General features: G+C 38.1%; 1 protein-coding gene across 14 annotated transcripts in view; it reads left to right on the top strand.

The window, feature by feature from the left end:
- Window positions 1-24,695, top strand: part of GRIP1 (glutamate receptor interacting protein 1) — a 694,619-nt gene that overhangs the window by 537,894 nt on the left and 132,030 nt on the right. For all 14 annotated transcript variants that reach the window (XM_054696252.1, XM_054696249.1, XM_054696250.1 and 11 more), the window contains one exon: window positions 1,420-1,565. In XM_054696252.1, coding sequence (XP_054552227.1) covers window positions 1,420-1,565 — 146 coding nt within the window. The remainder of the gene's footprint in view (window positions 1-1,419; window positions 1,566-24,695) is intronic.

Raw genomic sequence — 24,695 nt, forward strand, 5'->3', positions numbered from 1 at the left:
CCCATGACTTTGCACTGTTTCAGGCAAGGATGAAATTTTAAAAAAAACTTTTGTGAAGCAATAGAAATAGTAATAATAATAAATACTTTTTAATGAGCGTCTACCATGTACCAAGAGCTGTGTAAGTGCTTGACACACGTGATTTTATTTTATCCTCACATCCACCCACTACATGAGCTATTTTTGTCCATAATTACTGATGACAAAACTGAGGCCCAATCTGATTAAATAACTTGCAGGTAGGACATGGAGGGACTAAGATAGGAATTCAGGTTTATTTTCTTTCAAACGTGTACTGTTAGCTCACTTGTTTAAACAATGTTTAATATAAAATGAGAGAAAATAAAGACACTGGTTTCTCACAAATGCTAAATATTAATAATATTTGCCTTTGCGGAGAATAATACAGAATCAGAAATTCCAGGAAAACTTTGCCTTTTTCCTTTTTGGTTTTTATCGTGTGAATTATTCTTCTTAAACCAAATGAGAATATTTCTAGTTCTTATTAACATTTAAATTTAGTGTTGACAGAAATGTCAGAAATAGGATACTAGTTTGTGAACAACATGTTAACAAATTAATTTAGGACTAAAGGAAATAGAAGAATTTAAAATAAAAATTTAGAGTCAAATACTTGGAGTTAAAAAAATACTTAGCGATATCTAAGGGAAAGATATTTAAAAGGTAGTTTTTATTTCTTCCAAATCCTAAATTTGTAAAACTCACCCCATTTTTGCTTTTCTCATCTCCATGACTGTCCCTGAGGCAGGAGAATTATAATCGGGAAACTTCCCTGGCTGTTCCTCAGTAGGGTCGTTAAGGTCCTGAGACCACATCTCCTAATGCCTTGGGTTCCTATGGTCACAGCAAGGATAATAGTATCTGCCTGCCTCTTCCAGAGAATCTGAGACTGAATCAATTTAATGATCACCAAAGAGCCTTATAAATCAGCAGGAAATTTTACAGACTAGAGAAATTTTTCACCAGCACTCCTTTTCCTGCTTGGGTTCACTATAATAAATTGAATGGAATCAGCAAGTTTTTTTGCTCACCTGCCTTTGGGAAAATAGGTAAATGCTGTTTTCTGGGCTCTAACAAGTCAATTTTAGACATTTAGGCAAAAACCTAGAAAAGGGAAAATGTGCCTTTTTTACTCTTGCACCCCAAGAGGTAACTCTGGGTAACTTAGTTATTTGCTAATGTGTAGCTATTTTCTTATTACTGATTTTCATATTGCAGCAATTTTCTGTACGGGGTTACCTCTTTACTCTCTTATTGTCACACTGGAGGCTTAAAGAAAATGCAAATGCAAAAGATGGATGGCAGAACGGGTGTGAAAAACCACTTTGGCTAAGTGACTATTAATGCTAAGCTTCATTATGTTAAATTAATAAAGACTTTCCCTTATTCATTCTTCAGAGAAGGCACGATCAAACCTGGTGATAGGTTGCTCAGTGTGGATGGAATTCGGCTCCTGGGAACCACGCATGCTGAAGCAATGAGTATTCTTAAACAATGTGGACAAGAAGCAACGCTGCTGATAGAATATGATGTCTCAGTAATGGGTATGTCAGAATCTGAGGTTATGATCTCTAAGCTCTAGGATGTATCACTCTCTGTACCTGATAAATCACTTTGGATTAAGAATGAATTGTTATATGCACCTGAAGCAGACAGAATTTCATCAATACTCTATCGTTATTCTGTTTGGGTTCAGGAAGAGGAAAGTGGCGCTTCTAAGCAATTTAGAGTTCTGTGTCGATAGGTTCTGTAATAAGATCTCATTCTGTAGGAGTGTGTCACCTAGCAATCAGTTCTTACATGTTGGTTGCCCTTGGCAGGAAACTATTTTCCTCACCAAATCACAAAAATTTATTAACTTAGAGGCTGGTACTTTTTCTTTTACTACAAGGAGACTGGGAATAGTAGGAATTCCTTTCTACATCTTGTGACTCCACAATATGAAACCAGTGATCAGTATTCATGAAAATTACCATTTGACCATCTGCTTTAGGGACAAAGAAAGGAAAAAAGCATCAAATATTATTGATTAAAAATGAGAAGTTCAGTGGGCTATTCTTTCTTTAAATAATGATTCCAATAGATACTGTCTTTCCACCCTTACAACTATAGTAAAACTGGGAAGATGCTCTCATCTGACTTGTAAATGTTAGGAAAGAGCTAAAGTTTTGTGGAATATTGACGAATGCAGAAAAATTATGAGAATGAATTGGAACCTGAAATTGAGACTTAAATCATGTTGTAAATACTTCTTGCAAGTATAAGACTTGATTATGTGACCTGACTTTATCAGCAAGTGTGACCTGCTGAAATGTAGGAGAGAAGAGACTTTTTCTACAACTGCAAACTCCTTTTGCTTCCCACTCTGTATGATTCATATAGAATAGTGTTGCTTGAAAGTGTTCTTAATCTGTCTGCTGGCCTGAAATGTTTTAGAGACATGTGAGATACCCTAAAAGGCTTAATGTGTGATGTTTAAGGAGTTCTCAGCAGGATAAATGGTATGATAGCCACTTGACATGGAAAATTCAGGAATAAATTTTCCTCCCTCTATTTTTCCTTTCTCTTATCTTCTTTCCCTCCTTCTTTTCTTTTTGTTTTGTCATATAGTTTTTCAATTGTATTTTGAATGAGATGGTTTGGATTCTGTTTTCAACTCCATTGATGTCTAGCTATTAATTTGGACCATGTAACTTATTTCCCTTTTACCTCATTTGTCAAATGAGTCCTAACAATGTCTAATTTAAAAGGCTGTTATGAAGATAAAATTATACTAGTAAAATATATTTAAATTATTACACAACATAATAATATTAAAATCAAGACAGATGTTTGACTTATTTAATTTATTCATTCATTTTGTCTGCAAATATTTCTTGAGCTAAATGGCAGATACCAGGGATACAGAAATAAATGTTAAGATGGGAGTAAAGGGCCTCCCTGGTGGCGCAGGGGTTAAGGCGCAACCTATGAAGCAATCTGCAGCCACTGCAGCACGAGTTCAATTCTGGGCCGGCCAGGCGGCCAGGGAGAAACCCACATGATGGGACAGACCTCTCCTGTCTCGCCCACTGCTCCCCTCAGCAGTGTTCTTCGGTCCATCTGCCTGTTCTGTTCCCCACTCTGTCTCTGGTGAATCCTTTCATCCCCTGCATCTCTGGCCTGCACCCAATTCTTGTATAAAAATAAATAAATCTTAAAAGAAAAGATGAGAGTAAGTATAGTTTCGGTCAGATAATTGAGAATGACGGTTTTGGAAAAGGAAGTAAAAATGGTGCCTTAGAAAATCAGAATGTGTCATACTTTCAATTAATATTATTGGTTTTCAATAACCTTTATTTTTCCTAACAAAATGTACATTTTCTCTTTTTTACAACTTTTGGAATTTTTATTCCTCAAAGGAGCAAAATGAACTCTTTCTACATAACTGCCTACTAATTATTAGGAAAGGTCCAATTATATAAATTAACTTTGCAAATCAATTTCCTATTAAAAATAGCTTACCACTTTCATTTTTTAAGTAAGAAAAATGTCTAACATTTGTGAAATTAAATTTGTAGTTAATTTTAAATTAAATTAATATTTAAAATTTAACAAACTGTCTAAATTTTTTAATAGGATCCAAACAAAAAAAGATTTTTCATAAGAAAATAGTAAATCAGAATTTTGGCACCAAATATACTGATATTTTATTTGATGAATTTGAGTTAAACATTGGTTTTTAATTTCCTAGAATCCAGGTTAAGTACTGATCAAAAGAATATCAACTTTCTTTATGCATAATATATTCATAGAACCCTAATGGAAAATGTGCTGAAAGAGATATTAGATTGTGTGGATTCATGTTTTGTACATTTTACCAATCTACCTTGATGTTAGATGTTAGGAATTAATGACTTAATTTTTTTGTTTCATCTTTTCCTTCTGTAAAATAAGAATGGTGATATCGAGCCTGCCCAGCTCACTGGGATATAAAAATCCTCAATTAAGCTTTTAAAATAAAAAGCTGTTCATCTTTAAAGGAAGCCATGATATAGTTTGGAGTACAAAGGGATTAAACTTTTGAGAATTTATAAAATAGAATTTATGGGCCTCTGTTCAGATACCTTTCTATCACCCTCCGATAAAGCCAAATAGAAGCAGATATTGCAGTTGAAAATTTTAGTTCTTCAATTTGGAAAGTGAGGAGCAGTAACTCAGTGGTATATGAATATACCATCAGTGGGCCTCCCCAGTGGCGCAGCAGTTGAGCGCTAGTTTTGCGAAGCTGCCCGCAGCCTCTGCAGCGCCGGTTCAGTCCCCGGCCACCGCGCGAGGGTCCCACATGGCGCGCAGACCTCTCCTACCGCCCGCTGCTCCCCTCAGCAGTGTACTTCGTCAGTCTGCCTGTTCTGTTCCCTGTTCTGGCTCTGGTGAATTATCTCATCCTCCCACGCTTCTGACTGTACCCAGTGCTTGTATAAATAAATAAATCTTTAAAAAAAATGAATATGCCATCAGTAGAAACCCAATTAAAAAAAAAAAAAAACAGGAATTTATTTTCTCATAGCTCCAAAAAGTCAAGGTCCATGCTCAAGTCACCAAGAGGCTTGGTTTCTGGTGAGGCCTCTCCCCTTGCTCACAGGCAGCTGCCTTCTGTCTTGTGTCTTCACATGACCTTTTCTCTGTGCACATACCCTCCTGGTATTTTTTCCTCTTCTTATGGACTCCAGGCTTATTGGTGACATCGTGTAACCTAATTATCTCTATAAAGGCCCTATCTTAGAAAACATTTACATTGGGATTTGAACCCCAGTTTTCACTAGCTTAATAAGGAGGAAATTTATTAGCCTACAAAAGGGGGTGGCATCCAAGATGGATCCTGGCTTCAGACACACATGCAGTTATGTCTGAGGAATTCTGTCTCGCAGTTCCCTTTGCCTGGGAAAGGCTCACCTGTGTCATGGCAAGACAGCAGACACAGGTTCACATTATCTGGAAAGTTCATGATGCCAAAGAAAGAGACAAAACTGAATCTCCCCTAAAAGATGCTTGGTGACTTAGCTTAATTAAAAGGCTGGTCTATATATGATCGGTGTGTGCGATGGTGTGGTGCACTCTCTGCTCTTAAGTAGGGAAGGCAGAAACATATGTTGAACAACCCCAAAAGAATGAGACAAAGAAATGGTACTTCCCCAGAGTATATGATATTGGGTTGATAAAATTTATGAATTCCCCACTTTGGACACAACTCAATGTTAAAGACTACATTCCCACTAGCAGGATAGGTGAGAGTTTCCCTTGTTTCACATTCTCACTGGCACTTAATAGTCTCAGTCTGTTTCACAGTGGCCATTCTGACGGGTGTGTAATGGTATCCCAGTGTAGGATTAATGTATGTTTCCTGGATGCATAGTGATGTGAAACATATTTTCATTTGCTGGCAGGATATGCTTAGGGCTTTGATTTTGATATTAACACTTTATACATTACTAACACTATGAAACATTGTATCTTAGGAAGTATGTCTGTATCTACAATTATAAATACTGAATTTATTTACTTACATACCATTAAAAGTATACAAATTATTTCTTAGAAAATGTGTGTGTGTGTGTGTGTGTACCCTGAATTAGATATATTTTCTAGTCAACCTCAGATCATAAATTTTAGCAAACTTGATAGTCTGTTTAGGGAAACTGTTGAAACTATCAATTTTATTAACTAAAGTTAAATTTAGTCTTTGCAGTAAAATATATGGAGATAAGTATGGGAGATGTGGGTTTAGGGGAAGTTAGGGGTTCAGTTTCAGATATGTAGCAGTTGTGTTATCTATCCATTTTCCAAGTGGAGGTGTGGAATAGACAGTGAGTATTTAAGGTTGGGGTTCAGCCTTCATTACTTCAAGTAGAAGTTAGTATAGGAAATACAGATTTTTGAAGCATCAGAACAGAGATGGGCCTCAAAACCATGAGGCATCTTAGGGGAATGAGAAGAGAGACACAAGGACTGAGCTCTGGGGCCCTCCAGTAATGACAAGTCAGAAAGATGAACTGGAACCTGAAAAATAATTTGAGAAGTCACCTCCATTGATGGAGAAGGAGCTCCAAGGCAGAATGCGGCATCACAGAGGCTAGATTTTTCCTTTCTAAAATGATAATAATTATACTCCTGCCCTCATGTTGTGTTTGGCACTTTCTGTGCTCAACAAATACTAAGCAAGCATTGAAGATGTTTATATGGGGAAAAACTCCATTATTGTTAAAATGCATTACCACATGGTAATTTGTATTTTTAATTTATAAAATGTACTCCCAAGTGGTCTTAGGTCCCTGGCTGTTAGAAGAATCCAGGTACATAAAATGCAAGAAAAGCATGACTATCAAAAGGGCAAAAGTTTTGAAAACAACATCAGTAAAATTTAGTGCCCTTTGAAGTCAGACAAATTTGTTTTGTTTTTTTTAAAGATTTATTTTTATTTATTTATTTTCTTTATTTATACAAGCACTGGGTACAGTCAGAAGCGCGGGAGGGTGAGAGAATTTGTTTTTGAATCTTGACTCTCTTGGGCAAGTTATAAGTGTATCCAAATTCCAGCATTCCCATTTCTAAAATAGGAATCATACGTAGTACTTTGAAGGACTGGTGAAAATATTAAGTGAGGGAATATAGGTAAAGTCCTTATCGTTATTAAATTGTTATTGAAGCCCAGGAAATTAAAGTGAACTACTTCCATGCTCCACTTCCCTAAAATGAACCTCAGGTTTCCCATTACCCCAGATTAAGAAGTAGCTAGAGCTACTTCCATCAGAGTATTCTGTGAAAACCTTGAGTCTTTGATAGAAATAATATTTAGGAAATCCTATGTTCCTTATCATTTTATCTGATAAAATTCACCAGATACTTGTTTTGCCTAATTCTAAAATGTGTTTTTAAGAGAGTATATCAAATGAAAGAGTCTTAGGCATGAGCACACAGTTATCTCAAGGACATCATTCTGAACCTCAATCATTAGGCCAGTGTGAAAATAGACTATTATACCAAACCTCTACTGACTTGTAACTTACTCTGTATTTCTAAAAATTACAAGTTTCTCTATTTGTTTATATCAGGCCTCCCTGGTGGCGGAAAGTGTTAAGTCTCAGCATATGAAGCTGTCACCAGCCAGGGACCTGACCCACATGGTGCAGCCAACCTCTCCTGTCTCTCCCACTGCTCCTCTTAGCAGTGGATTTCAGTAGATCCACCTGTTCTCTCCCCACTGTGTCACTGGTGAATTCCCTCACCACACACCTGCCCCGCGTTTCTGGACTACACCCCAGCTCTTGTATGCATAAATAAATAAATCTTAAAAAATAATAGTAATTGTTTATATCATGACTTTGCACTTTCTTCCTTGGAAAGAATTTGAAGGGCCATCAGTTAATATGGTATTCTTGTTGGCATTAAACAGACTTAGGGTAATGTATTTTAAATAAGCTTCCTTACTAAGAAACAATAATCTTACTTATTTTAATAGATGTCAAATATAACCAATAAATTATTGCAGTAATCATAAAGATAAAAAGATAACTAAAATGTTTCTCCCAAATATCATGAATTTCCCCATTGTTGTATGTAATACTTAGTATTCCAGTGCACAAACCTTTTAAAAATATGCTCCATAGATATGACCAAGTCTAATCCACTGCCCCTTTGATCCTGTTCTTATTTAGCTTGCTCAATCTCTCTCTTACTGTCTCTCCCATTTTAGCACTTTCTTGGCAATTTTTGAGGGTATCTACATTTTGCTTTGCTGTAGTTACCTGTATGTTTTTCTGTTGTTCCTTAGGGTCCTTAGGGATGCTAATCGAGTCATCTTTTTTGCTTATATCTATTGCACCTTGCAGAGAGTTTTCAGACATTTGTAGGAGGCACTGAATGATAATTATAGATTGAACAGCGCATTCACCGATAGATGAGCCTTTCTTTTGACACATTATCAAGTGGGTGTGTACAGAATATAATAAACCATCAGTGTGTATCTTGTAGGTTTAAGGGAATTTATTTCATGATATCATTTCACATTGCAAAATGACATTATAACCTTTAAAATTAAAAAAAACCTCTTATTCTACTTATGGTGTATTTCAAATTTCCTGCAAGTCTCCGAGTCTTCTCTTAATTATTCCTTTCTCTGTTTATCTTTAAGCCTTTGCTTTTATTCCCCTGAACTAAGCCAGCATGCACAACCCAGGATGCTGAGAAGAATATATTATTTTTTTCTTGTTTATAATCAATCCTAAACAAACGTAAAATGCTAAATTTCAAGTAATTGTTTTGTCAGGGATGGATTGGAATATTATGTCTTCAAAAGAGATGATTAACTCCTGTGTGGTAATGAAGTATAGGTCTGGTGCTGTCATCACAGTTGGATCTTAGCTGAGCTTTGCATTTGTTTTTTTCAGAATAACAAATTCAGTATATAAAGCTTCCACAAGTGACTTCTCAGTCACTTGTTCCAAGAGTAAATTGGCCACTATTTGTATTTTCTAATCAATTTCTTGCAGGTATCTCAATTTAAAGGAAACTTGGTTTCCTAGGACTCTTCTGAGTATTTGTAACACATATGCTTCCTTGGGGTTCACTCACAAAATCTTTTCATAGAAAATACTGTAAATGGAAACCCAGAGAGTTTCCTACATAAAAGAAGTCTAACTTTTAAATGGCAACAGTCATTTGTTTAGAATGTTATTTTCTAATATAAAAACTTGATCTTCTTAAACATCATCCTTTTTATCTCAAAAACAAGCTTTATAGAAGAGTTTTGTTTCCACACATACTTTGTTTCCTTTTAACATATTCAAACTCAGAGCCTCTTGTCATATGTTTCTCGAGATTAAAGAGAAAGAATTACCCAAAATCGAAAGAGGACATGTTATTTATTGTATTTTGTCTAATTATAATGGATTTGTATTTAATTTACTTTTATGTTATAGTACAACACACAAAGAGAAAAGTACTGAAATTTTATTTGTAAAACTTGTTGAATTTTCCTTTGTGTGTTCTCCACCCAGGTCAACAAATAGACATAACCTTTATCATCAAAAACCCCAGTGTACCTGCTGCCAATCACTATCCCAGCCTCTTCCCCCTATATAATTCCTATCTTGACTTCATAAACCAAAGTTTATTTTCCTAATGTTTGAATTATAAATGAATGGAATCATATAGTATATTTCTATGATATCTGGCTTCTTTTGGCCAACAAGATGTTTATGATATGCCCTCATATTATTCTCTGTTGCAGTAGTTCATTATTTTTCATTATTGTTATAGTATTCCATTATATGAATAGATCCCATAGTATCTCTTTTGTGTTGATTATTTGAGTATTTTCTTGTTTGAGACTCTTTTAAATGTTCCTACTATGAACACTTGTATATGTGGTGAGCACATACATGCATCTTTGCTTCCTCTACATCCTTCCTCTTCTACCAGCAGCCAGAGAAAGTTCTGTTTTTAAGAATTCATCCATATAATCTCTTTTTAAAGTCAGCTGTGCTATAGAACATAATTGTGAGAATGATATATCATCGCATTCTACAGGGTCACAAATTCAGAAATTCTACCATAAAGACTATCCGCCAAAATCAAGAAAACGAGACAGGAACAGACTTTAAGAGAAATACCACCATTTAGATGTCTAAACACCTGTTTAAAGGTGACCCGCTAGACCAACCCCAGTGCCTAGTAAACTGCCTAGCAGACATAAACTCTCAGATGTCCAACAGATGCTTTAGCCACTAGATCATAGTATCTCTAAAGCAGTAATTCTATTTTAGAGAATGTCTGTTTGCTAAATGTGAATTAAAAACCTTTCTTATCCTTGTTTTTCACCTAACTATGATCTGTTTATCATCAAAACCTTCCTATGACTGCATATATTAATTCACATTTTTCACACTTTTAAGAGGGGCAGCATCTTGGAGGGCAAGGCATGGAATGTGTATTCTTTTGAAATATCTGAGTAATGCTAAAGTCAGAATATAAAGTGCTGTAGAATATTTGTCATTCAAGAGCTCCTTCTAGAAGTTTACTATGTTAGCTGCATGGGTATGAGTGGTGGTGTCAGAGTAGAAGTAACAAGGATTAGTAACTTAATATCTACATTTTCCCTAGAAGCCATCATGTTTTTGGTAATCCGTTGTAGTAGAATCAGAGGGTCTTTCAATCTTTCAGGTCATCCTTCCTCTCTTGACCACGAGGGGATTACATCATCTCAAGGGTAACTCTTTGAATTTAGTGACTTCTTTCAAAAGTTTTCAGAAGTTATCTCCATATCCTTTTTCATTCATGTAACCCTAACTCTAAAGTTAAACACTAAAAATAGTTCAAAGTAACAGTTAACTGAGTTAAAATGGTCTACAGCTGAAAAGGGAAGCTGGTCATTTCCCTAGTTAATTGTATCCAACCCCTGAAAGTTACAGTTTTCCTACTGGTTATTCCCTGGTTCCTGTAGCAGGAAGCAGGCCATCTTGCTGCTGCAAAGCCATGATCTGCATGGTCTTCTTTTGGCATTCTGAAACATTTAATACATTAATGGAAAGTTAGTTAAAATATCCTCATTTTTATTTTTTTAAGATTTATTTATTCATGTGTACAAGAACTGGGGTACAGGCCAGAGGTAAGGGGGAGCAGAACAGGTGGATCTACTGAAATCCACTGCTGAGGGGAGCAGTGGGTGAGACAGAAGAGGTCTGCTGTGCCATGTGGGTATCTCCCTGGCTGGAGATCGAACTCCTGCTGCAGTGGCTGTGAATAGCTTCTTAGTGCTGAGACTTAACCCTTTGTGCCACCAGAGAGGTTCCCAGAATTCCCTCAATTTTAGAGAAAAATTGCATGCTGACCACAGATCTGAGGCATACAGCTGTGAGGAGGAGGGAGATGGGTCAGAACAGGGGTGGGAAGAGCACAAGGGACTGTGGTGGTGGATCATGGGTGCTGTGGTGGTGGTAGAACTATGGGGACTACACCTGAGGGGAGAAATCAAATACCGTCCAAAAATGAACAAGAAAGTAAGGAAATAAATAATTCTAATAAAAAAAAATTGCCTCACTTTCAGATTGCATATTTTGCTTTTAAAATTAAACATATCCCCTGAGGGGAAAATTAGTTCTTTAAATGTGGCGTAAATTCACTGAACTGTCGGGAGAAGTCTCTCCTGGCTGATAGCAGTCTTTGCTGATAAGTCGTGAACAGGAACATGTACTAGGTAGGTTAGACTTGCTTTTCCTTTTGAGAGCAATCGCAGGCCACTATGTTTATGGGGCAAAAGGTCAGTTCTTGGCCATGTTTTTTAGAGTACTGCAAAATACTAATCAAGATGAATTCTCTCTCGGGTTAGATATTCCTAATTTTATATTCCTCATTGTAAAATGAGGTCCAAACAATCTTTCACTGAGGAAAAATTCCTCTTCATTTTATCTGCCATTAATCATGATAATGTATAACTAGAGGATATAACTTTTGAAGGAAGAGAAGACCACAGATTCCCTAATTAGGCATAAAACTCTTTTACTCTTTTTCTCCATATGTTTTTTTTAATCTTTGTTCAGCAACATCTATTTCAGTGCCTGGTATACAGTAAAATTAATATTTTTTAGGATTATTTATAGTATACTAATTGGTGTTACATATCAGGCTAGCTCTAACAGTCCTAACATAGGGTAAGCTGTTTTGCTACTTGTCTCTGTGGCCTTGACACTTAAATGACTGCCAGATGTCCCTGTCATAGCACTGAGCAGGGTGCAGTGGCTCACTTTAGCAGCACCTGTTGTTATCTCATCTCCTGTCACTTCTATATGGCACAGGCTTTTACTCACACTTGTAATGATAGAAAGTACCTTGAATCTGTCCTTGTGAAGTCAGGAAATCACAGCATTTTGGTAAGAACCATCTGGTTCACTTTAAGGAATGGTGAGTTTCTTTTTATATATATATATATATATATATATATATATATATATATATATTTATTTATTTATTTTTATATTCCCCATAAAATTTCGATCCCCTTATTTTGACCCCAATCCCTCCCCTCCCCGCACCCCCACCCCCCAGAGAGTGTCTCTGGTTCATAATTGTTTGTTGATTTTGATTTTTACTTTCTTATAGTTATTCTTTTTCCTGGTCCCTTATTTAAGTTTTCTAGATTCCTGCTGTGAGTGAGACCATCCGGTATTTTTCTTTTTCTTTCTGGCTTATTTCGCTGAGCATGATCCCTTCCAGCGCCATCCATGTTGCTGCAAATTGCATGTGTTTATCTTTTTTGAATGCTGAGTAATATTCCATGGTGTATATGTACCACATCTTCTTGATCCAGTCATCTATTTTTGGCATTTGGGTTGTTTCCAAAGCTTAGCTATTGTAAACAGTGCTGCTATAAACATAGGGTGCAGGTGCTCTTTGGAATTGATGTTTCTGTGTCCTTTGGGTAAATACCTAGGAGTGGAATTGCTGGATCATATGGAAGCTCTACGTTTAGTAGGTCAAGAAATCTCCACACAGCTCTCCATCGTGGTTGGACCAGTTTGCACTCCCACCAACAGTGTAGGAGAGTTCCTTTTTCTCCGCATCCTCGCCAACATTTGTTGTTGCTAGTTTTTTTAATATGTGCCATTCTCATGAGTTTCTTTACTGTGAATTCTTAATAGAAGATTGAAATCAAACTTTCAATATGAATTTACTTAAGAACACATCAATATCCAGCCTCCTCTTTATGCAACTTCTAGTTCTTATCACTTTAAGATACTGTGCGGGTAGAAATAAAATAGTAGAAAAGCCAGCAGGACTCCCTCCCAAAAATCACTCTAGTAACTCACAGAATATTTCATAAGAAACATGAAATGATATACTATTAATCAGAAAATACCTCCTACAGAATTATTTTATTTTAAAAATGAATAAAATGCAGGTGAACCCTTCAAAATTCTTCCTTTGGGGCCTCCCCTGGTGGCGCAGCAGTTGAGTGCTGGGATGCGAAGCTGCTGGCAGCCTCTGCAGCGCTGGTTCGATCCCCGGTGCCACCGGCGAGGGTCCCATACGGCGCACAGACCTCTCCTGCTGCGCCCGCTGCTCCCCTCAGCAGTGTACTTCATCAGTCTGCCTGTTCTGTTCCCTGCTCTGGCTCTGGTGAATTCTCTCACCTTCCCACGCTTCTGACTGTGCCCAGTGCTTGTATAAATAAATAAATAAATCTTTAAAAAAAAATTCTTAGGGGCCTCCCCTGGTGGCACAGTAGTTGAGCGCTGGGTTGCGAGGCTGACCGCAGCCAGTTCGATCCCCGGCCACCGGCGAGAGTCCCACAAAAAAAAAAAAAAAAAAAAAAAAAATTCTTCCTTTGGGCTCTGTTTTTCCTATCTCTGAAAATACTCTCATATAATTTTCATCTAGTCCAATAACTTCTGCCATTATCTCAGTTTGGACAGGTCCAAAGTCTTTGGTCTGACACTAACACTATCCACGTTTCACGTTTTCCCTGATCTACCTTTCCAGGTTTGCTTTCCGTTTTATCCCAATAAATAAATAAATAAACAACCCCGTGCTTCCACCACACTGAACATCAATGTCTTGTGACCAATGTTTTACCATGTGTTTTTCATGATTCCCATACCACCAAGAGCTAGCCTATGCATTCTGCATCTTACTAGATGTGTGACCTTTCTAAGTTTTAGTTTCCCCGTCTGAAAATGAGAGACTAGGTTCTTTTGTGCAGTAACTCTGGTGATAGAAATTGGTAATACATTTAAAGAACTTGGAACATTTCTGGCACGCATAGAAAATTTTAAAATAAACTGTTGTCATTGTTGCTGTTATTTGAGCTTCCATCTTATTTGTCTTTCTATTTTGTTCCTAGGTGTTAAGCTAGTCCTGAAAAACCCAGCTAGGAGCAATCCCTCTTTCTTCTTAACCCCCATGTCTCTCTGACACTCCTATTATAGTCCTCACCCCATTCATGTAGTAGTCTAGTTATTTGTGCATGCGACAAACTCTCTCTAAGATTTTAAACTCCTGGAGGACAGGTTATTTCAAACCCATACTGTATTTTCTGCAGTGTCCTTTTCTTTTTTTTTTTTTTTGTTTTTTTTTCAGTGTCCGTTTCTTGAAAGACTGAGTAAATGAACAACTCAGTAAGCAGTATTTGTTTTTCTTTTAATTTATTTATTTATATATGTTTTACACCATTGTTCATTTTTGTACAATGTTTGCTTTCTCCTCTCAGGTGTAGTCCCGGTAAAATTCCCTCCCCTGTTTTGATCCCTCTCCCTCCAGCTCCCTGCAAAATGCCTCTGATTTATAGTTGCCTATTAATTTTGGTTTTTTATTTATTGTTGTGATTTTTTTTCCTGATCCCTTGTGTGGTTCCCCTGTATTCCTCCTATAAGTGAAACCATTTGATATTTTTCTTTTTCCTTCTTATTTCTCAGTGAGCAGTATTTGCTGTTGTGACTGTCTTTCCCCTAAATCTAATAACCTTGAAAGTAACTGCTCATGTATTTATTTCGAGCACTTTTACTTAACAGTGTATATTTCACAACCATGATGCAATTTTATCCTTCTATTCCTTGTTAAGGAAACCAAGTTTCTGCTTGCCTTTTTTTTTTTTTTTTTTTTTGAGAAAGGCTGAAAGGGTTATGTTGATTCCAGGAGCCTGTGATTTTCTGATAAATACAAGTATCCACACACAGCCCCAGCAATAGATCAGTTCACGAAGGCTAGTGAGTTAATTTTCAATGTAAGTGAACAATTCCCATTCCAAAATAAAACATATTCTTAGAAAACATACAGGGTTTATAGGCTTTGTACTTATCACACATTTAATGTTGAGTGTTGAAAGTTGCATTTGTTGAATATTAGCCAAGATCTTTGTAGTTAACATTTGAGTATGTTTTCGGTCCTTCTAAGTGTCTACGTGAGACTGGCCTCAATGAGACATTCCCCCAACTCACTGTTCTCACAGGGTGCTGTATTTATCACAGTGCCCATGGTCCCCTTTCATTCTTTTTTTCATTTTTATTTTTATTTATTTATTTATTTATTTATATTTTTTTAAACAATATTTGCTTCCCCCCACCCCCTCAGATTGAGTCCCCATAGAATTTCCTTCCCCAAGGCACCTGTGCATCATCACCAGTCTCCTGTGCTCCTCCCTTCCTTTGATCCCTCTCCCTTCTCCTCCCCTGCAGTATGTCTGATTTCTAATTGTCTGTTTTTGCTTTGTCGTGTTTTGTACTGTTTTTTTTTTTTTACACTGATATCTTATTTGGTTCCCCTGTATTCCTGCTATAAGTGAAACCATCTGATATTTTTCTTTTTCCTTCTGGCTTATTTCACTGAGCATAATTCCTTCTAGCTCCATCCACGTTGCTGCGAATGGCATGAGTTTATCTTTTTTGATTGCTGAATAATATTCCATTGTGTATATATGCCACATCTTCTGTCCCCTTTCATTCTAGGATTTCTCAGCACCTACTATTGAGACCTCTAGGTTCAAGACTAAATTGAAGATGTTGGAGTTGAAATTTTCACGTGCCTATTGATCATCTGTATATTTTCTTTGGAGAAGTGTCTATTCAGATCTTCTGCCCATTTTTTAAACCATATTATTTGTTTTTTTTTATCATTGAGCTTCATGAGTTCTTTATATATATTAGACATTAATCCCTTGTGAGACAAATGATGTGCAAGTCTCTTCTCCCACTCAGTTATCTCACGGTATTCTTACCTTAAGAAAGAAGTATTGGGGCCTACCCCATGGCCCAGCGGTTGAGCGCTGGGCTGCAAAGCTGCCTGCGGCCTCTGCAGCGCCGGTTCAATCCCCAGCCACTGGGCGAGGGTCCCACATGGCGTACAGACCTCTCCTGCGACCCGCTGCTCCCCTCAGCAGTGTACTTCGGTCAGTCTGCCTGTTCTGTTCCCCGCTCTGGCTCTGGTGAATTCTCTAACCCTCCCGTGCTTCTGACTGTACCCAGTGCTTGTATTAAATAAGTAAATAAATAGATAGATAAATAAATAAATAAACAAAAAAACAAATAAATAAAAAGAAAGAAGTATAACTATCCCCATTTGAGGAATCAGGAAAAAATAACTTGCTTAGGAATTATATACCTGGGCCTCCCTGTGGCGCAAAGGATGGAAGCACAGCACTGTGAGGCTATCCAGAGCCTCTGCAGCAGCTCGAGTTTGATTCCTAGCCTGCCAGGGAGCTACCCACATGGCGCAGCAGACTTCTGACTCCCCCGCTGCTCCCCTCGGCAGAGTATTTCAGTCAGTCTGCCTGTTCTGTTCCCGGCTCTGTCTCTGGTGAATCCTCTCAACCCCTGCACCTCTGGCCTGTACCCCAGTACTTGTATGCATAAATAAATAAATCTTTTTAAAAAGGGAATTACAGATCTGAGGTATACAGCAGGGAAGGGGTAGGGAGAGGGGTCAAAACCAGGGAGGAATAGCACAAGGGACTGTGGTGATGGTCACGGGTGCTGTGGTGGTGGGAGATTTATGGGGACTACACCTGAGGGGAGAAATCAATATTGTACAAAAATGAACAACTATGTAAGAAAATTTTTGAAAAATTAAATAATTTGCTTAGATAGAACATAACAGAGCCAGAATTCATATTGTTATATGTGATTTCAGAACCTTTGCTGAAAAGCCATTTAACCATCAGAGGAGTCCTAATGTAACATTATATGATAATTCTTAACAGTAAATGTTTAGAACTAAACTTAAATTCTCCCTTTAGCACCTTCCTTTCTCATCTTGCTCATCTCAGACCTTTGAAACCATCTGATCAGTTCTGGGTCATTCTTTATTTTCCCTTGTCCCACTTATACCAGATTCCTATTCTTCTCTTCCTGGTCACCTTGCTTGTCTCCACTTTTATTTTCCGTGCCTTGTCGGTGCCTCTCACATGCAGATGCTACCCTTTCTCCTAGAGATTGGCCAGTCCCTCCCAGCTCATGTCTGTTTCCTGCCTCTGCCATTCAAGCCCATGCTCACACCGTATCCCTTTCTACAGCATATGTGAAGTCATGTCACTCTCTTTTAATGTCATCTCTTAAATTTTGGATAAAATTGAACTCTGTCAATGCCTGTGAATACCTCCATGCTCTGCCCCCCAACTGCCTCCCCCACCTCAACTTTCCAGTTTCCCAATAACTCTATTTGGTAGCTCCTCCCTGCACCTTTTCTAAAATCAGGGCTCTCTGTTTTACAAGCCCAGGGACACCTGTTGGTGTCCAGAACAAATCTGCTTCTAGTCTCTGTTACTAAACTGTAAGCACCAGAACCAGAGGCAAGTCTATTGTATAATTTTTCACCACTGTAGTCATAGTATATATCTGCAGCCCCAAAGGGTGCATTTTAAATATTTGTTGAGTGAATGAAATTCAGACAGCTTGAAATCAGCTGGCCTGCTGTATTTCACTAAATTGACAGTAAATATTTATTCTTCTCTGAAGAATCCAGTGGTAATAGTAAAAGATGCAATAAAGACTTAAGTGAGCAACTTGTATTCATACTCTGATACTCTCATTCATTCTTTCTTTCCTCTTCTCCTCTATTTTCCTTCTTTCCTCCCCCTTAGCCCTTCCTCTGCCCTTCAAGAAGAGTTTATTCCAATTTGCATGTAAAAGCATCAGGGTTCCTGAATCCCAGAGAAATACCTTGAAGGGGTTTGAGTAACTCTGGCTCATACCTGCAGTTGACTTCTTGCCCAAATGTTCATTAGTCATTTTCAGTGATTCTGGAGGACCACAGCTCCAGAATCTATAAGGAAATGTTAATTGGAAATCCAGACTTGGCGAGAATATACAGAATGTACACTGTATGCAAGAAACAAATGATGACTCTCTAGTTCTTTGAATATTGGGAAGCATTAAGATCAGATTACAAAGTGGTCACCCAGCCCTCCTTACACTAGAAATTGCTTATTTAAAAAAAAAAAATAGCAAAGGACCTCCCTGTTGGCACAGGGGGTTAAGACTCAACCTATGAACCAATCCGCAGCCACTGCAGCACGAGTTCAATCCCCAGGCAGGGAGCTACCCACATGGCACAGCAGACCTCTCCTGTCTCGCCCACTGCTCCCCTCAGCAGTGGATTTCAGTCATTCTGCCTGTTGTTCCCCATTCTGTCTGTAGCCCCCATGCTTCTGGCCTGTACCCCTGTTCTTGTGTACATAAATAAATAAATCTTTTTTAAAAATAGCAAATACAAATTTTCATGGTAGAATTCTGTAAGGAAGAAGATGAGAACTTCAGATGGCTTTTGAAAGGTACCTGCAGTGGTGTCTTGGCTGGTTGGGAACTTGGTGTTCTATGGGTCATTTGTAGATCCCTGACCCCTCTTTAATTACATCTACTGCTACTAATTGGCGATATAAATTACTGTATCATCCATACTGATCCAACATTTGCTGTATTCTATACCTTGCACAGAGGTCTGAGCCTTCGATGCACTGGGAAAAAGAATATTTTCCTACACACTCCTGCGTGTGATATCATATAAGCATCATATATTTAAACAAGCAAAGTATTGGGACCTGACATTTTTGGTTCACTAGAAACTTTCATTCTGGCAGGTTTATGTTTATGGCTTTCATAGGGTTAAAAAAAAAAAAAACTAAGCTACACACACTCTCAGGGTATAGGACGAAGGGTTATCATTCATTCACAAGAAATGGGTCAAATACTAAAGTAAAATTTCGTCTGCTCTATGTTGCACGTAAAACCCCACTGTCCTTTTCACCTTGTGCACTTTGGCTCATGACTGCTAGTTACTGCTTCTTAGTCTTGATACAGGTTCTCTCTGAGATGTCTAGGACTGTGGAGAAATGCTTCTAGTGATGATGGGACCTCTTGCTTCTTAGAGGTGATTCCTTAACTATTGAGTTTTTTTTAAGATTTATTTATGCATGCAAGAACTGGGGTGTAGGCCAGAGGATTCACCAGACAGAGTGGGGAGCCGAACAGGCAGGTCTACTGAAATCCACTGCTGAGGGGAGCAACTGGCGAGACAGGAGAGGTCTGCTGCACCATGAGGGTCAGCTCCCTGGCCAGGGATCAAACTCGTGCTACAGTGGCTGGCCATAGCTTGATAGTGCTGTGTCTTTAACCTCTGAACCACCAGGGAGGCCCAACTATTGAGTTCTTTAAGAGACAGTTTGGTGCTTAATGCTACAACTACTTAATGCTTCACTTAAGCCTTATCATCCAGACAGAATTGTAGTGTAAACTTGGTGGCTCTTCCAACAGCATCCTCACTTTGGGAAGAACATGGGGGAAGTGAGGGGCTAAGAGAGGTGTTAGTTTGGGTAGTCAAGCTGAAGACATCATTTGGGAAAAATATTAACTGTCCCACTTGTGATAAAAAAATAATTTTCCTAATTGGTGTAGTCCACAGGCTCGACCTGCAGGTGTTTTTTGAGCACCTTGCCAAGATGTAAATTCATTAGTTATAGATTATAAAGCTCAATCCCTACTAATGTAGATAATCTGAAATTGCAAAGAGAGTAATATTGAAATCATTTACAACGCTTAAAGCCAAGTAAGTGGAACGACACATGAAAATCTAGCTAATGATGCACGGGAAAGCCATTAGCTCCTTCATCCACCCTCCTCTCTCTGTTAAACTTGCCCCAGATGTCAGCATCGTTGCATCATACAGAGAGGCAAACACTAACTTCAAGTTCTGGAAGCATGTAAGTAATAATTTTTCAACTTGCAAGTCTTTCCTCTTGCTCTCACTGCCTGAGTAAGGAAAGTAATTTTTCACATCAACCAGGCAATTAATTATGCCTCACAGACAGCATCAGCACAGCCTAGGTTTAACAAATAGCAGGGAAGGAGATACCTAACCGGTCGTGTGGTTCATTTCTGCCAAGCACTGTGCGAGGTACTTTATACATGTTATTAACTCTATGTGACATATGTATTATTACTCTTAGTATTCATAAATCAAGTAACTGTCTTGAAGAGGTTATTAATTGCCCAGGATCACACAGACCATACCGTGTTAAACCTAAGATTAAATCCAGCCCAACCTCACAAATCTGAGGTTGTATCTACAGAAGACTGAGAGTAACTAACTATAGGCAATGTATGAAACAAATATTTTTAAGTATAGATTAAAGTCTTAAAGCAGCAGAAAAAAATAGTGGAATATGTCTTCATTTTATTTTAATCTTAAAATTCTGAAATTAAAAAGTAATATTTCAGCAGTTAATAGTCTCTCAAAAATGAAAGTCTTACAGGGAATGTTTAAACATAAAAATGAAACTTTATCATTTAAAATAACCTTATCATTTAAAATCTCAGGCCTAAGTGCATTATTGAACAAAAAAAAAAATTTAAATCCCAGAACATCAAATATTTAACACTGAGCACCTAAGAGAGTTCTTGGTAAGAGGGAAGAAAGTGAGACACTGAATTAATTATCTACTGGTGTTTAATCATTTAGGCATTTTTATTGATTCAAATTATGGTAAAGCTACTCAGACAAAGAGAGTGAGGCATAATTTTCCAGGAATCCTCCTCCCTCTTTTTCCCTTACACCCTTTCTATCTCGTATATACACAGAGACCTCTGCGCAAATTTGCAGGCACTGCGTCTGGATGCCCCAGTTTCCATAGTGAAGTGAATATGTTGGGGCCCAGGAAGGCGAGAACAGAAGAGGGGCCGGTGAAGGGTCTGCCTTCCCTCCTTCGCCTCACAGAGAGATCACAAGTGATATCACAGTGCAGTCAGCAAAGTCCAGGCTCCATCAAGAAGGCTTTGAAATGAAACAGTCTCTTAGTCCTGGTCCTCTGGCCAAGGTTCTCACCTTCCTGAATTCTGCACACTTGCCAGATGTGCTGGGATTCCACAGATCCTTGACGTCCCTGCAGAACTAGTTGGCTCTGTTTGTTTAGGGAAACTTTCTACTTCTGTCTTTTCAAGTATTTCAGGAGTTGTTTCCATTTCTGCTAGTGGTAGTTTCTTATAGTGGCATCAAGTGCTATTTATCGCTTCACTTGCCCTCCCTGTCTAAAACCTGGGCAAGAAACAGCACCTATCTGACCTACCTATAGAGGACCTATCTGACCAAATAGCTGAGAAAGTGATGTCAAAATGTGCTTCTGAAAGAATGTCAAGCTCCCCGGAGGCGGTGTTCTGTAAAGTTGATAACACACCACAGTAATGGAATCTCAGCCTCATTTGCTTGGCCCACTGTCCAATGCTAGAATCCCTTCTGGACCTTCCTTACCAAGCTCTGTCAAGCAGCGCTAATAACAGACAACTTTCTGCCAACTAAGCTGCAGCCTAACGCAGGAGCCCTCTGCCCTCCTGCACATGGGAATCACCTGGGAAGCATCTCCAATGTCCAGGCCCATCCCAGATACTTTCAACAAAGAGAATAACATTATCTACCAGAAACATTTTGTGAGCTATAACTCACTGTAAAAATAGAAAGTATTCCAACACTCGCCCAATTAAATAATAATTTCTAAATTTGCACCTGTCATTCCAACCTGTCTGAATTTCCTTATAGAGTCTGACTGTGACACCAGTTATATTCTCTCCCTCCCAGATACCTGCCACACTTTTCTAATTAGCAATTTCATGTACTTATTAATACATCATATATGTTGGAGACCCACTGGATTCAAGTCATTGGCCTGTGTGCTTCTTATTCCTCTCTATTGACCCAAGAGGAGTGACGTGGTTCTATTGATGTCCTGTTGAGATTTCCTTTGCTTCTTCATTTAATAGGCAGGTTCATTTCATGGTGGTTTTAATCCACAGTGGACAAGTTGTTTTTCCTTATATAGCTGTGTGTATTTAGAACTCACATTTACCCATTTTTCAAAATATTGTGTTAGGTCCTTTAAAACCAAGGTCAGTGAGATATATAGAGGCTTTAAATATTTCTATGTGTATTTTTGGCAACGTCAAAGCACATTAGCTTTTAGGATGTCAATGTGGTTCATCTTCATTTGTTTTATTTCAGATCTGGTTTCTGGTTGCTGAAGCACTAAGATACATTTTTTAAATCTGTAAACCAAAGCCAAATCTAGCACAGGATGCCAGGGAGGGTGTGCATCTTGCTATTAAGCTATTAACTCTTCCTGATTACCCGGTCCTTCCCAGTCTGAGGTTAACAATCCTGCATAGTAAGAATTCTTTTCAGGCTGGCAGACACTCCTACTTAAGTAGTTTCTCTGCCTCAGCAGAACCTGATGGAGATTCATTCCATTTTCTATGTGGATCACTTATCCAGCTCCAAAAAGCCTGACAGTAACTATTTTTAGACTGAAGAGGAATCAGACTTTCTGGAGAAAGATGATTGTGCAGTAGCCATGTGTACCTGCCAGATCTTTTTAACTGTCAGGGCAAAGGATTTTTCATTTTGTGGCAAATATGTCTACCTTCCCTTTGGTATTAGTCACTTAAATGCCAGATTCATTTGGCTGTTGACACTTTTAAAGCAAATAGGACAAAAAACTGGTGAGTTTCCTGAAAGCTTTTTTTTATTTTAAATGTAAGTCTTCACATTCATACAGACAATGAAAATGATATCTTCCCCAACTTGTGTGCTAAGGGGTGTGTGTTGTCTACATAATGAGCCTCAAGTCACTGTACCCCAAGCTCAGAAATTTCTTTCAGAAATTGTAACCTGATTTTTCTCATCCTCGCTTTGAAAAGTTTAAAAATCTTTCTTACTTTTCTACATGGGACAAGATTGGAGCCTTAGAAGCTTAAGTTTGCAGGATTTTTATCAGTATTGTTCAAGACATGTTTTAAATATCTATAGAAGCTATTTCAATCTATCAAATTTGACATTTAAACCAACCATGTAAATCCTAATATGGTCATTTCATATTATTCCTTTAGGCAGGAGCCTAAGCTTCACTATTTCATTATTGGGTCTATTTTCTCCTGAAGTAAATAAATACTCACTAAAGCATCACTCTATTAGGGGCCAAGAAAAACGAGGCTGTCATAAAGAGCAACAAAGCCAGAGAATTTATGCTACTAGATGTCAAGATCTATTAAAAATGTTCAGTAAGTAGGACAGTGTGGTACTGGGCCTCCCTGGTGGCACAAGGGGTTAAGACACAACCTATGAAGCTGTCTGCAGCCACTGCAGCAGGAGTTCGATCCCCAGCCAGGGAGCTACCCACATGGCGCAGTAGACCTCTCCTGACTCACCCGCTGCTCCCCTTTAGCAGTATATTTCAGTCAATATGCCTGTTCTGTTCTCCACTCTGTCTCTGGTGAATCCTCTTACCCTCCACACCTCTGGCCTGTACCCCAGTTCTTGTATGCATAAATAAATCTTTTTTTTAAAAAAAGACAGTGTGGTACTGATTTAAGAAGGACAAATCCTTCAGTGGGACAGAACAGGGTATCTAGAAACAGAACTATACATATATAGGCATCTAACTTATGGCATAGATGACTTTGCAGAGCAGTTAGGAAAGATTAATCTTTTCCAAAAATGATGAAGGATCATTTATGTGAAAAATATATTGTGACTTCCCCCACACACCACACATAGAAATTAATTCCAGATAGATTTCTGATCTAAGTATGAATACCAAATAATATACCTGTAAAAAAAAAAAGAAAAAGTGAATAATCTCATCATCAAAACCATTAAGAATCTGGAATGAGGCTCCCTGGTGGTGCAAGGGGTTAAGCACCGCACTATGATGCAATCCACAGCCTCTGCAGCATGAGTTCGATCCCTGGCTGGCCAGTGAGCAACACACATGGTGCAGCAGACCTCTCCTATCTCTCCTGCTGCTCCCCTCAGCAGTGTACTTCTGAGTATATCTGCCTGTTCTGTAACCCATTCTGTCTCTGGTGAATCCTCTCATCCCCTGTATCTCTGGCCTGTACCCCAGTTCTTGTGTGTATAAATAAAGAAATCTTTAAAAAAAAAAAAGAATCTGGAATAGTAAAAGGGGAACTATATCTGCAAGCTACATATCCAGCAAAGGACTCATATCAGAGTATGTTTTTTTTTTTTAAACTCCCACAAACCAAGAAGCCAGACAACCTCATTGAAAGTTGGTGGGAGAGACTTCATAATAGACGTTTTGTAAAAGAAGTTATGCAGATGATCAATGAGCCCTGCAAACCAGAGCCACATGGCTCAGCAAACCTCTTCTACCTTGCCCACTGCTCCCCTCAGCAGTGCATTTCAATAGATCTGCCTGTTCTACTCCCATTCTCTCTCTCTGGTGAATCCTCTCAACCCCCCACATCTCTGGCCTACACCCCAGTTCTTGTATGCATAAATAAATAAAAAATAAGTCTTTAAAAAATTATAAGAATAATAAAAGTACCCACAATGATATGCATGAATCACATAAGTATAACATTGAGCAAAGGAAGGCAGATACAGAAGAATACAAAAAGTCTATTTTAAAATAGTTTAAAGTATAAGAGTAATCAATACCAAGAGTGACTTAAAAGGGTATATGGTGGTGGGGGAAGAGTTTGATGAAGGATCATTTATGTGATCATTGATGCTAGCAATGTTTTATTTCTAGGTATGGGTGTGTTTATATAGATGTGTTCAGTTTATGAAAATATATCAAGCTACAAACTTTTGAGTCATAGATTTCTCCATATGTTATACTTCAATAAAATATTTTTTAAATACTA

The sequence above is a fragment of the Talpa occidentalis genome, unplaced genomic scaffold (genome assembly GCF_014898055.3).
Source record: "Talpa occidentalis isolate TD23 unplaced genomic scaffold, MPIMG_talOcc4v2.1 talOcc4.16, whole genome shotgun sequence".
Lineage (NCBI taxonomy): Eukaryota > Metazoa > Chordata > Mammalia > Eulipotyphla > Talpidae > Talpa > Talpa occidentalis.